The sequence below is a fragment of the Stegodyphus dumicola genome, chromosome X1 (assembly GCF_044657685.1).
Source record: "Stegodyphus dumicola isolate Sdum_Otavi_A_Nest chromosome X1, ASM4465768v1".
NCBI classification, from domain to species: Eukaryota; Metazoa; Arthropoda; class Arachnida; order Araneae; family Eresidae; genus Stegodyphus; species Stegodyphus dumicola.
In genome coordinates, this window is record NC_140780.1 from 82,056,496 (window position 1) to 82,069,960 (window position 13,465).

General features: G+C 32.8%; 1 protein-coding gene across 5 annotated transcripts in view; it reads left to right on the forward strand.

Annotated features, from left to right (window-relative positions):
* Window positions 1-13,465, forward strand: part of Ufd4 (ubiquitin fusion-degradation 4-like) — a 405,607-nt gene that overhangs the window by 64,422 nt on the left and 327,720 nt on the right. For all 5 annotated transcript variants that reach the window (XM_085808305.1, XM_085808308.1, XM_085808306.1 and 2 more), the window contains exon 3: window positions 9,809-10,036. In XM_085808305.1, coding sequence (XP_085664431.1) covers window positions 9,809-10,036 — 228 coding nt within the window. The remainder of the gene's footprint in view (window positions 1-9,808; window positions 10,037-13,465) is intronic.

Sequence of the window (13,465 nt, forward strand, 5' to 3'; positions counted from 1 at the left end):
GTAATTCCGTAAAGAAGCAACTAAGGATGCCATTATGATGATATCGAAGATCTTACAGACAGCTAAACGACTTCGAACGTGGTCGCACTGTAAGATTGTGCGAAGCTGGGTGGTCATACCGAGAAATAGGCCGCCACCTGCAGCATGCAGACATTACTGTGCAAAGATGTTGGCAGCAGTGTTTGCTACAAGGAAATTGCCGACGAAATGAAGGCTTTGGAAGGCCAAGGGGCACAAATGCGTGGTAAGACAGGATGTTTGTACACCAGGTCTGAACCGCCACAAAGGTATCATTGTCAACTATTCAATGCACTACAGCCACGTCTTTACCTCCCGTGGTACCATCCACCATCTTACGGCGCTTGTCTGAGGTGGGATTATGCTCACAGAGGCCTTTAAGATGTTTGCCTTTGACACCACAACATCGGCGGAGTCGTCTGGAGTAGTGTGCACAGGCGAACATCATGGCTGCCATCAGACTGGCATCATATAGTGTTCAGCAATAAATCCCGCTTCACTCTTGAAGCAGATGACCACCGTGTTCGTGTCTGGAGAGGACGAGGCCAGCGGTCCCCATCAGCCTTTGTTTTACAAAGGCATACAGCCATGACCCCTGGGGTGCTGGTATGGTGTGCTATTTCTTATGACAGCAGGTCATCTTTAGTCATCCTCTATACATGTTCAACACCTAAATGCTATGTTGCATCCTGCAGCCGGCTGCATTACCCTTCATGACATGTCATCCTGGGGCTATTTTCCAACAAGGTAATACCAGGCCACATACCACTCGCACATGTCTGGCTTGTTTCCGTGTGGTTGATACTGTTCCTTGCCCATTCCAGTATGTCTATGACATCAGGGTTCGTATGGTCTTTCAGAGTCATTAAAAATCCTTAGTTTTTTTTTTGGAATAGATTTTTGGTCCTTAAAAGTCGTTATTTTTGATCAAATTCAACAGAAAGTTCTTAATTTTAATCATCTAAAATTTCTGTCTGTTTTTACGACTGTCATTTTGAGTGTGAATTAGCATTTTGAAGAATATTTTTGGCGATTCACTGCCGTATATATGGCAATCTTTTGAATAGGTTCATGAGTTGTAATTTGTTTCTATTTCTAATATAAATGATGGGATACTCGAGTTTCTGAGCAAGAAGTGAAACATAAGCATTTCGAAATTCATTTTTTCTAGTAAAGAGCTCTTAAACAACTTTTTGCTTTTGGGGATGTGAATTCTTTTATTAAACAGTTCTAAATTTGGCGACTTTTCAACATTTTGGCGATTTTAAGATTAGTTTCTATAGAAACTTTTTAATTCCAAAATCAGAATTTTTCAACGATTTTTTTTAAAACATCGTAACATTGATAAATTTTATTAAAATAATGGTAGTATATTGAAATTATATTAAAAAAATAACATTAAAATAAAGCATTTTTATTTTTTGCTGTCATATTATAAAGTTTCATTTTGGACACTTGTACAATATTTTAAACCTGAAAAATAAACAAGGTATAATGCTATAAAGCAAAATTTACGAAACAGCTCTTAGCAAAAGCAAAATTAGCTGTGTAATTAATTAAAAATGTCTTGTTTTTAATTTTTTCGTAGGAAGAGTTTTTCCCATGTAATTGTCTCAGAATATTCAAAAATCTCAGAATGTGCATCCGTTTTCTCTATAAAATTAATTTTATACTTTTTTCCAAAATATTTCTGGCTTTTTTTCTGTTACAGAAATGGTAGGGATAATTTATCTTTAGGATTTTAGACATTGCAGCTTGGAAAGTTTAGCAGGATTTGAAGGCAAGATTTATAGACCTAGATTCTAGAAGATTCGAGAAATATGTGGTAAAATGAAAAATGTCCCCATGGTATCAACACGTGGATGTATTTTACAGAAAGTTTGCAACGAATTTCTTAATTTTGGAAGAACAATGTATTTTACAGAAAGTTTGCAATGAATTTCTTAGTTTTGGGAGAACATCTGGAAGAACAATGAAAACATAATATTTGAATGTATTACTTCTGATACTAGAATCTTAACATGTTTATCTTCTCTTTATTTTCTGTACTTTTCATTAGACAGAAGCATGGAAAATATCAAAAATGCTTCTGATCTTATCACATGGGCAGGCATTATAGAAAGGGATTTTTTTATTAATAAAGAAATTGAAAACTTACAGTTTAAAAGATTCATCTAATATTTCTTAATGCATCATACACATAGCTGGCAATAGGCATTTTCCCACCTGATGCAATCTCTGTGGATCCTAAATTCTGCTGCCTACTGCCTTTCTAAATTCTGCTTCCAATGCTTGCTTTAAATTCTAAAAGTTTAACGTTTCTAGATTTTGTTGTTCGATGTGTTACTAAATTCTAGAAATTCTGCCACATCAGCTCTGTAACCGTCCTTTACTATATATATTTCATATTGCTTCTGAATGTTCATATTACTAAAGAAATAAAATTAGCTGCTCTTTCTGTACTTTCTAAATGCATTTAGTGTTTTTAGAATAACGGAAATCCTTAATTAAATCCAAAAATTATAAAATGAAAAGGAAACGTGTTGAAGAAAGAAACTGAGTATATAAAGGAAATTATTCTTCAATGATATGTGCAGGTATTATTATGTAAATTACATAATTGTTTGTGATTTTAACCTTTACTTTAATTCCCCATTTGTATTTCCTCATATGACAGAGTTATTGAGCCAGAATAAATTACAATTAAATTGTATAATCTTTGACCACTAGTCCACATTATTAGTTTGAATTTGACTGTTCTTGTTTAATTACATCACCGTGAGCTTTAATTGATTTTGTTAGCATCAGAACATGCCTTTATGTTCTAAGCTATTTTTAAATAAGAGGATTATTTAAACCTTTGTCTGATATTGTAGCTAATGTCAGACATAGCGAAGCCCACTAGCGGCCGAGCGGTAGAGACATTGAACACTGTTGAACACTGGTAGTTCGGTCAGAGGTTCGAATCCCGCAAACGGACTGGCTGCAGGGGCGTTTTTGTGGTTTTCCTGATGTGTAACGTGTATACGAACCAGTTTCCCTTAGAAAGTAATCCACAAAGGCATCCCTTCCTTTAGGCAGATAGCCCTTGTGTGCTTTGCCATAATTGAATAACCCACTTCAGACATAGAGATAATAATGCTACACGCCTGTCGGGAGTTTAGGACTATTTAACTTTTACCAGATCAATTAAACCCTCATAGGTACATTGTGGAGAGGTTGACAAGTTAGGAGATAAAGATGTAGAAACCAGTGAGAGCATTGATTTGCATATTGAGACAAACCTCTAATTGTTAGAAAAGATGCTTAAAGAGAAGGAAATCAATATAAACTAGCCAAAATGTCTGAGAAGGTTTCAAATTAAAATGACGGATAAATATTTTGTTGACTGTTGCTGTTACAAAACATAAATGTTCTGTAGCTTTTAATGCATAATTATCTTAATATCGTTTAAGAATCTGTGTCATAAATTACATATACTTTAAACTGTAAAATTTTATTAGATTTTGATTTTAATAGGGCTTGTTAATAAAATTTAATAGTGGTCATGCAAATACATAATGACTAAGGTTATCAAACTACCTAATTTAATTATTTATAACTAACTGCTTACCCTTAAAAATTACCTCTACATATTAAAGTGAGTTATTGCCTTTCATTAATACTCACTGTGGTCACAAGATAAAATATAAAAATGTAAAAATCCAAGTAAAACATATTCTACTATGCATCCATTTAGACTTAAAATAATACAAAACAACTTATCACCTCTGGTGCTTTAATGGCTTATTGGAACCTTAAAGTATATTAACTGGGTTATAATCCCTGGATATGTACACGAAGCTATGACACTAACTGCATCAAACAGAACCTGACTAATTTTCAACACTTGCCAATCTTGCCTACATCAGGCCTTTCAGGTTTGTTCTAATCAGCAGGTCTCTCTTTAGACAAGCAGCAGCGGTGACAACATTCAGTCTTTTAGTTATGAATCATGCTGATTATGATCTTACTTCTCATTTTAACCTATTCAGTTTGACATAAAATCTGCCTGCTTATTTACTAAACCTCTAGACTGACCAAGTATGTGACAAAATGATACATAAAAAAAATCAACATAAAGCTAACTGTTAGTAAAACGTAAATGTCAATTGTCTTCTTTCAAATATGACCAATAATTATAAGTGTAAAATATTTAATGCAACTTGATAAACTGCATAAAGTTTATTTTATACTCAAAATTATTGACAATTATGTTAATTAATTCATGTTTAGTAATAATGCATACTACTTAGGGATCTATTTTATTTTTAGGATGGTATTGCAAAAGGGAAATTCAGGCATAGATAATATCTTAATTGAATTTATTCAGTTCCCATTTGCTCATAGGTCCTTAATTTTTTTCATTAATGGTCCTTAAAAGTACTTAATTTCCGTGTGCAGAAATGTGTTCGAACCCTGTATGCAGTTTAGTATCGCACGAAAAATGCTGCCAGGAAACTGTTTTAGCTGACATGATGACTGCTCAGTGCTCGCTGTAAGTAATAAATTAAAATAAAATCACGATAAGCTGGCTGAAGTGTGTTTCTGCATAGCAGCTATAGAAGCTAATGCTAGAGTGTTGATCCTAATGTTAACATAACCCTTTGAGTAGCACTGCTTTATGGACTTGCTTGTGAAGACACTGTATTTAAACAGCTTTTATTAGGTAATTTTTTAATTATTCTCTGTTTTCGTAAAATTCCACACATTAGGATGATATTTACAGTATTGAAGAAAGAACGAAAAATATTTAAAATTATAACCAAAGTGGAAAAAAAATCTCATGACTGTATAAAGGCAGTCAAGCCACAGAGCGTTAAAGGAATCAAGGGAAACATGGCATTGTTTCGTTAAATATAGTCACACGTATGGAGGTATCTTGTCCAAAAATTGATTATGTGACAGGAGTACTTCTTAAGCAAATATCTGAAGATGCAACTTTTTCAGTTTTAGTACAACTTGCTCCTTGTATGCAGAAAATTTAAATCTCATTCAAAGTAGACTGAAATGTTGATTTAGTTATCATCAGATCTGAGCTATCATGTTTGATTTAATTGTTCAGACTTTGTAAGAAACGTTTTATGCTTAACTTTTCTTTAACAAGCATTAAGTATATAGGCATTTTTTACACATAGTCTGAATTAGCTTGAAATTCTTTTAGATGATATTTAAATGATTGTAGTGTTGGAGGATCTTTGTCAAGTTGAAGCACCTTTAGGTGATCATTGGTGACTTCCTGCCCCATAACTAACTACAATATGCATTGTTTTAATCTGCGTACTGTTTACAGTTGCCCCCCCCAATAAATGCTACCAAAAATATATATATATTTAAACATTTGTTATAGTTTCCTATTCAATTTCTAAGCCAGAAAACTAAATTGTAGGCACTCAAATGTGTAAGTTTCATTTAGTTTGCATATTGAGAATTTTAGTGAATTCATAATCTTGTGGATTGTTCAAGTAATCTTGTGAGTTTTTAAAAGAATGGTATTCTTTAAATTAAAAAATACTGTTTTTGGGAAAAGGGGAATATAGCATAAATGAAATAGGATCAAAACATTTTGAGAACAGATGCATTAAAAAAAAACTTCAGGTAACTTTGGCCTCCATTTTTTCCAAAAGTAATTGTGCTACATTACGCTGCTTGCCAGTACACTATTAATTCATTAATGCTAGTCTAATCGTCATCATCATCCATGATTTAGTTCAAGTCTTTTCTTTGGTATTGAAATGATGATTCTGTGGCATAGATTTCAGTCTGTATTAGAAATTACAGGATCCCAGTTTGGAGTCTGGGAAGTGAAGAGTGTTAAATCACATTGATAGCAGTCTAGAAATTAGTGAGTTGTACTCATGATGGAGCTGTTTTCTCATAGTTTGGAATATTTGTGCTGAAGGTCTTTAGTGATGTGCTTCAGTATGCAACAAATTCTGCTGTAATGTTTTGATCTTGTATTATGATTTCACAGTGCATAACTCTGTGAAAGTTTTAAGAAAATCATAAATATTACAGGTAATCACATGTTATTATTGCGTAATTCAACACAGAAATAAGAAGTATCCTGTCTGCTTTTTTTGCTGTGGTCTGTTAGGTTTGTTGGGTCTATTACTTTAGAATAGGTAATTTTTCCATCTGACTTATTTTGCAACCATGATAATGACTACTGTGGAAGATGGTCGAGTCTTGTAATTTACAAAATTTCCTAATCGTGTACTGATGACATGTTATGACTGTAAATGAGGGAGTCCCATTAAAACCTTCAAGTGCTTAAAGTTGCAGACTATGGATGTGGTTGTTCTCTGCCAGTGGAATTCCTAAAGCTGAAATGATTCTTTAATCGCACACTCTTAGGTCACCGAAGGGGCTTCTTTTAAGGGCTATATTTTTAGTTACAGCTAAATAGTAATAAAATATTAACTTAATAAATAACAGAAGTATTTGAGGATCCTAATTCAGGAATTACAAAATCAGTGTCTTCAGTTTAGTTAGTTCGTGGCCATTGGAAGCAACTTCTGTGTGGTGTAAGGATATTTTTGGAAGTAATGAAAACAAGCAAACTTTAGTCACGTTTCTGATTTACTTTGCATCTGCGGTCATAAATTAGTCTCTTTCTCTACAATGACGATTAACCATACCATACATCCAGTTTGCATCACTTGCTGTAATTCATGTAAAGAAGATTGAGTCTCCTGGGCTAATTCAATGATGGTAATCATTGGTCCTAATGCCCAAGGCATTCAATTTCTTGACCATTTTCCATTGTTGTGCTTGTGGAATGTTGAATTTAATCATGTAGTGACATTCTATTTCCTCCCTTTGAATGCCCCTCAAAACATATGTAAACTCCATTGCTTTAGCTTGCTGAATTTTTGGGGTATTGTGCTGAACTAAGCATTTCTGTTTGCTGAGATGTAAAATCTGTGTTAAAATTGTAAATGAACGAGGGATAATGATTACTGAAACATGCATTATTTAGCTGTAATAATAGATGTAGATAAGATTTTTTTGGAATATTGTTACAGCATGCCTGCTAGCAAGCAATATAATTTTGGAAATTTTTTGTTTCCTGGTCATATGTTATGTACATATGACCAGGAAAGTATTTGTTAAATTGTATAATATAATTAAATATAATTTGTTAAATAGTATTTGTTAAATTGCTTGATCAAATCAGTTTTGAGAAACCATGCATTGAATTAACATGTTGACTGTCATGGCACTTTTCAATTTCCGGTACGAGAAGCGAAATCGATTTAATCATATTATGTACCATAATTTCCGGAAGAAAGGCCGCATCAGCGTAAACGCCGCACTCGAGAAAAATGGCGGGGAAAAATTAAAAATTACACAGAAACGCCGCATCAGCGTAAACGCCACAATAGATTAAATTGTGCGTGACATCGTCGTGGGCCATATAGATGCAAAAACTCAACCTAAGTCCTGGTATATGACATACCAGTTAAGAAAAATGCATGAAATGAAACCATAACTCAAAAATAAATTAAAGGTAAGAAATGTATAGCTTCTGTGCTGTTTAGAGACATTTTCAAAAATTTTCCGCTCCCTAATTAAAAACTATCCAACAAGTACTTGTACTCAAACTGATGGGATCTGTATTTGGCAGAATGCCAAGAAAAATCCATTCATGCTGAAGGGGAAATACGTCAGAGTTCGTTATTGCGAGGCAGGTGGAGTCGTGTCCGCCTTTGAAAAAAATTGCAGAAAAGGCAGGGGTGGGGAGAGGATGGGTCCTGGAAGATTCATGGAATGGCAGAGGAGAGAGACTATTCAAACTGATGAGAATGTTGATTTAAAAGGGGGAAGAATGTTATTGTTCTGAGATCTCGTTTAGGGTGAATAAGGCATGTAGGTCCGTTCAAGGGAAAGAATGTAAACAAAATAACGTTCGCAAAAAGCAACTGAGTGGTCTTTTGTGTGGGAACAGCACCAGTCTATGCACAATGAGAAGGCCATCCAAACAATGTACAATGACCATCATAGGAAATATTTTATTTTTAGTGCACCTAAACGCCGCATGGGTAGTAACGCCGCACCCGCTGAAAATTTAAGTTTTAAACACGTAAACGCCATGTTGTTTCTTCCGGAAATTACGGTAATTAAAAATGCTAATTTTGATTCGTAACAATCATTAAAAAGTTTACAGGATATTTTTTGCAGAAAAAAGGGTCCTACGAATTATCTTATAGTCGGCTTTTGTTAAACAACGTTCTTTGCAGAAGCCCACTACTAGTTGAAGCTATGACATGCTTCAACATGTGGCCTCGGTACAGCTAAAACGAACGCTAAGGAAGTAAGTAGTGGTGTAAAAGTGGCACTTCAAGAAACTACAAGGTAACTCGTATCGGGTGTCCTGAAAAAGAGTGCTAATAAGAGTTATCTCGTGTTGGGCAGTCAACATGTTAATTTTTCATTTTTTTTAATTTTGTGTTTTTGGCTCTTTATACATCATGCCCACAAAAATCTGTACGTGACCTTAATTTTTGCAACCATTGGCTATAGGCATATACTTCCAGTTATAAAAATGTTTTAATTGACACTAAGATTCATGGTTTTTTTTTATTTTTAAATTAAAAATTTAATTTTAAATGAAATATAAAATCTCGAGTTTTTACACGTTCCTCCAGTCCTTATACTTAAATTTAGGAAACTTTTATATTTGTTATAAAATTTAAAAACTTCTTTATGATGACTTCCATATGATGTTTACTTCCATATGACAAGAATTGACTGAAATGTTTAATTTTGAAATTAAGTGAATATTTGACATCATTTTGAATTTATGTTAAGACATCAACTAATTAATAAATTAGGATAATTCAAGGTTGATTTTTTTTAAATGCCTAGTGGTATTTTTTAAAATTTCTTAGTGTCTTTATTTATAATTTTAGTACATTTGGTATGCCAAAAGAACTTTCACTTACGTGATCCGTTTTCAAAGCCTGAAAATATGTTCTGAATGTTCTCATGAAGTCTTAATTTAGAATCATAACAAATTCATTAGAGTATTTTTCATTTTTAATTCATACAAATAATATTACTAGTTGGCAGCGTGCCAGTACTGGAGTCTGTAGGTGTTTTCTAGGATGCGAACATTTTGTGAATAAGGTCTCCCTTATTTTTGCATATATATATTATTGACCAATATATGTAAATGTATATATAATATATATTGGTCAATATTTTCAGAGTTATCTCTATGGAAGTGCTTGTCATATAGTCTCATAAAATCAGAAAGTTTTTCTAAATGATATTTTTAGTCTAAATGATATTTTAGTCAATGTGCAGATGTTCATTTCTTGGTCTTCAATTTGTGTGTGGCCCCTGAATATGATTTCTGATTTCTATATCAAGTAGCTCGTTCAATTATTATTGTAGGGGAGTCAAACTTTTTACATTTTAATTTTTATAACAAGTACAAGGTTTTCCTAAATGTGAGTAAGGAAGACTGTATAGAAAGTTAATTTAGTAACTTTTGCATTTTTTAAAATTTAAAATACAAAAACGCGAGTCTAAATCATTTAAAACATTTCTGTAACTGAAATTTATGTCTACGACCAACGGTTACGAAAACAAAGTCCAGGTAAGGACTTTTGTAGACATGGTTTAGTGGACATATATGCTTATTTTCTATATATGCTGATAAAACATATTATTTGTCGGAATTTTATAACCTACTGCATTTGAAATTGTTACTTTAATTTAAAGAAAAAAAATCATTTTTTAGGTTTTGGAATTGGTATGTACCCGAGAAGCAGGTGCTGTCTTTGATGCTGGTGGCTTGAACTGTGTTTTATCATTTATTCGTGATATTGGCTCACTAGTTCATAAAGATACTTTACATTCTGCGATGGCTGTAGTTTCGAGACTGTGTGGAAAGATGGAACCCCATGATGCTAGTTTAGCAAATTGTGTTGAGGCTCTTTCTGTACTTCTTAAACATGATGATACACATGTAAGTATAACCCTAATGTGATATTTAAGATAATGCATGTGAATTATGCAAAAATAAGTTACTTTCTTCTGTATAATTCATTTTCTTATTTGTTTTCAAGTTAAAAGATTAAATTTGATTGGTAAAGTAAGGCAATATTGAGTGATTATAATTAAACTGTTGCTTACAGTTCTCTCTAAAGCTCATTCTAATCAACAGGTCTTCATGAAATTTAGCATACATACTTCTGAGGATACTTAACACATTAGTATAACCACTATAGAAGTTAGTAAATTTTCAGAATGCATGAAATTCTGTCAACCATTCACATAATAATTTTCCGATTTTAACAATTAGCATCACCATTTTCATATGAATTTCTTTGTTACTTTCTTTCTTTCTTTTAAAGTTCTGAATGTTTTTATCAACAATTTGTGATATTTGTTGTCTTAAATTGAGTTTAAAAATATTTCTTATGAGATTTACTCACAATGAAAAAAACTTGCTGTAAGATTTCTGCAGGAATGCAGTATTTGCCATAAAATCACTAAAGGACACGATTCCTTTGAATCCATTGTCCACGTTTTGAAATTATCCCCTTAAAGTTTCTGTCAGGATGAAAGAAACATAGGCTTTGATGTAAGTAAGTTTGTTGAATGATCTTCAGAATAAATATCCAATTAAAATGCAAAACAAGGGTAAATATCATTTATGTATATAATAAATAATATTTTTTGACTATAAATCATCTTTCATTTCCTTGTGTAAAATATCTCTAAACTGTATCAAGGTGATTGTGCTAATATGTAAGTACCCTACGGAGAATTACCGGAAAGAATTGGAAGTAATTTCGGATTTTGATTGCCAGAGAAAATGGAATGTTGTCAGTACAACAGTTACATCAGAACTTTATTCGAGCTATTAAAAATAAATTTTATGATATGCTAAATATTGGAATCATCTTGATTAACTATGTGTTAAAAACAGCGTGTTATGTAGAATTACTAAAAGCTGCATGAAGTATTTGAGAGAATACTTGTACTGTCCTGGCCTGTAGCTCTCACAAAGAGTGCGCTCTTATCTGCTATACATCATCTTTTGAATCCCATGACCTAGTGTCACAGGCGTTAAAATGGTGACAATGACGATTAGTTTGAAAAACGTTTATAAATGACAAATACTTGCTTCAATGCCATTCCTTGCCTGCTGTCAAGTATCAGTGACTGTACAATAATGCATTAAGATGATAGTACTGAAACATTCTTTTTGTTCGAAAGAGTGTTTTCTTGCTTTATTGTTGCCATGATTTTAATGTCGTCTAATTGCCTTTTTTTGAGTCATGTGTTGAAAGTTTTTGAGACTACATTTTTTTAACTGTTCAGATGAATTTTTCAGGTATTTAATTGCAAAAACTCCATAATAATTATGATTTATGGAATAAGTATCCTATATTTTTAGTTATAAAAATGGATTAAATGCCTGACTGAAATTTTTAAAATAGAGGTTAATTAATGCTGTATTTTGTACTGGAATTTAAAGGGTACTTTTTTGATTACCCACACTTGCACTGAACAGGTGCAGGAGAGTATTCATGCGACAGAGTAATATGGTGAAAAAATAGTTGTGGGCACCATGACGTTGTCAAAGAGTTTTTATGTGGCAACCGAGATATGTGCATAGTATATATGTTTTGGCCAGTGCACAGTGCCAAAGTTTTATGGATACTAAGTTTGTGTGAGTCTAAATTTTTTTAAAGTGAAAAACCAAACGGAGAACGACAGTGCAAAAAATTATTTCTCAAAATAGGTAAGTATTTTATTATTGACATTCCTCACTTTTTAAATTTTATTGATTCATTGCTCATGTGTGGAATTCTTAGCGTGCTGCCATTTTGAAATTGTTGCCTTTTGTGCATTAGCTTGTTAAAAAGTTAGTTACCAGTGAATTCGCAAATGCTTTCCAAAGTTGGAAATGGGTTTTTACTTTTTGGGCGAGGGTCCAGATAATTAGAATACAGTTTAAAGTATTTTATTTCAAGTGTTTGCTATGTTAAAAATTTAATTTTGCTTTTTTTTTAAATATGAAAAATTATACTTCAATATGTTGTTATTACTGTTACTGTATATCAAGCCTAGTTTTAGACTGACCATTATATCGCCCTTTTTCTTTAAAATCATATTTAAATTAGTGAATAATTTGTCATTTTCTTATACCGTATTGAATGTTAGTACCATTTAGAATGAAAGCACTGTTTAAAGTAGATGTTTCCAACCTTTCATGCTTGAGAACCCCCATCAATAAATTCATGAAGTGCAGGCGACGTGCCAAAGAAGCAGAAAAAGAGAGGTAGTTTTACAAGACTACAGTTATTTTTTAACGGGAGTGGTGCAGTTACCGATTCTTATAATACCCAATATTTTGTGTTTTATGTTAAAAAAAAGTTCAACAAAATTCAAATCAGTATAATTTGTACCTTTTTTAAAAATTATGAATTAGGATGAAGGTGACATGATATGTAGTACATAACAATGTTGCAAAATCCATTGATACTAAAAAGCTTACATTCCTGGCAGAACGGAAGTAACTCCAATCTTAATGAGAAACTTGACATTGCTTTTGCATTGCTAAAGCTTTAATATCGAGTAGAATCTGTGTTGTTGCAATTCTAAAGTATCCTCCATATGTTGATCTGTCTGTCTCTCCAAAATATGATCCAGATGTTATATACTTGCTCTCCAAATGTTGATGAAACAAACTGCCTTACTCTTGTGCTCAATGAAAAGTAGACATGACCGCTTTTCTTAAAAAAATTCCATTTTTTTCGTCAACTTTTCATTTTTTGTTATCATGGCTTACCACAGTGCGCTCATTCGAAGACCAAAAATGCTTCTGAAATGAGTATGACTGACCTAGCTTAAATCAACTGTACAAACCCTTCTTATTGCCAACCACTCATGATGTTTATATGCACATGTTCCTTTCTCTTGATTGCAACATTGAAAGAAATATAATTCCATTTGTTTCCCCTCCTCTCTAAACACTTTTGAACAAGATGCATATGAAGGTATGAGAAAGACCTCAGTCATGGTTTCTTTTGTGTTTTAATTAAGAAGGTCAATATCAACAAAGCAAAGTTGGATGAGATAACCATCAAGCATGTGGCAAACTTCTTTGTGAAAAAAATTAAAGAAAGGCAGATAAATCGAGTCAGTTGCATTGACCGTTTCATTTCTAACATATCGAGAAGAAATAGATTGCCACTGCAATGTTTTTGGTGAATCACTCATGGCCCATGGACTATGAGTTAAAGACCCCTAATTTAAAATATTCAATTTCAGGTGTTTGCTTTTTTTTTTAAAAAAAAATTCTAAAGGTATATTTAAATGAATGGATCCTTTTCGTCTTATACCATACTGAACTGTTGGTACCATTTAGAATGAAAGTCCCATT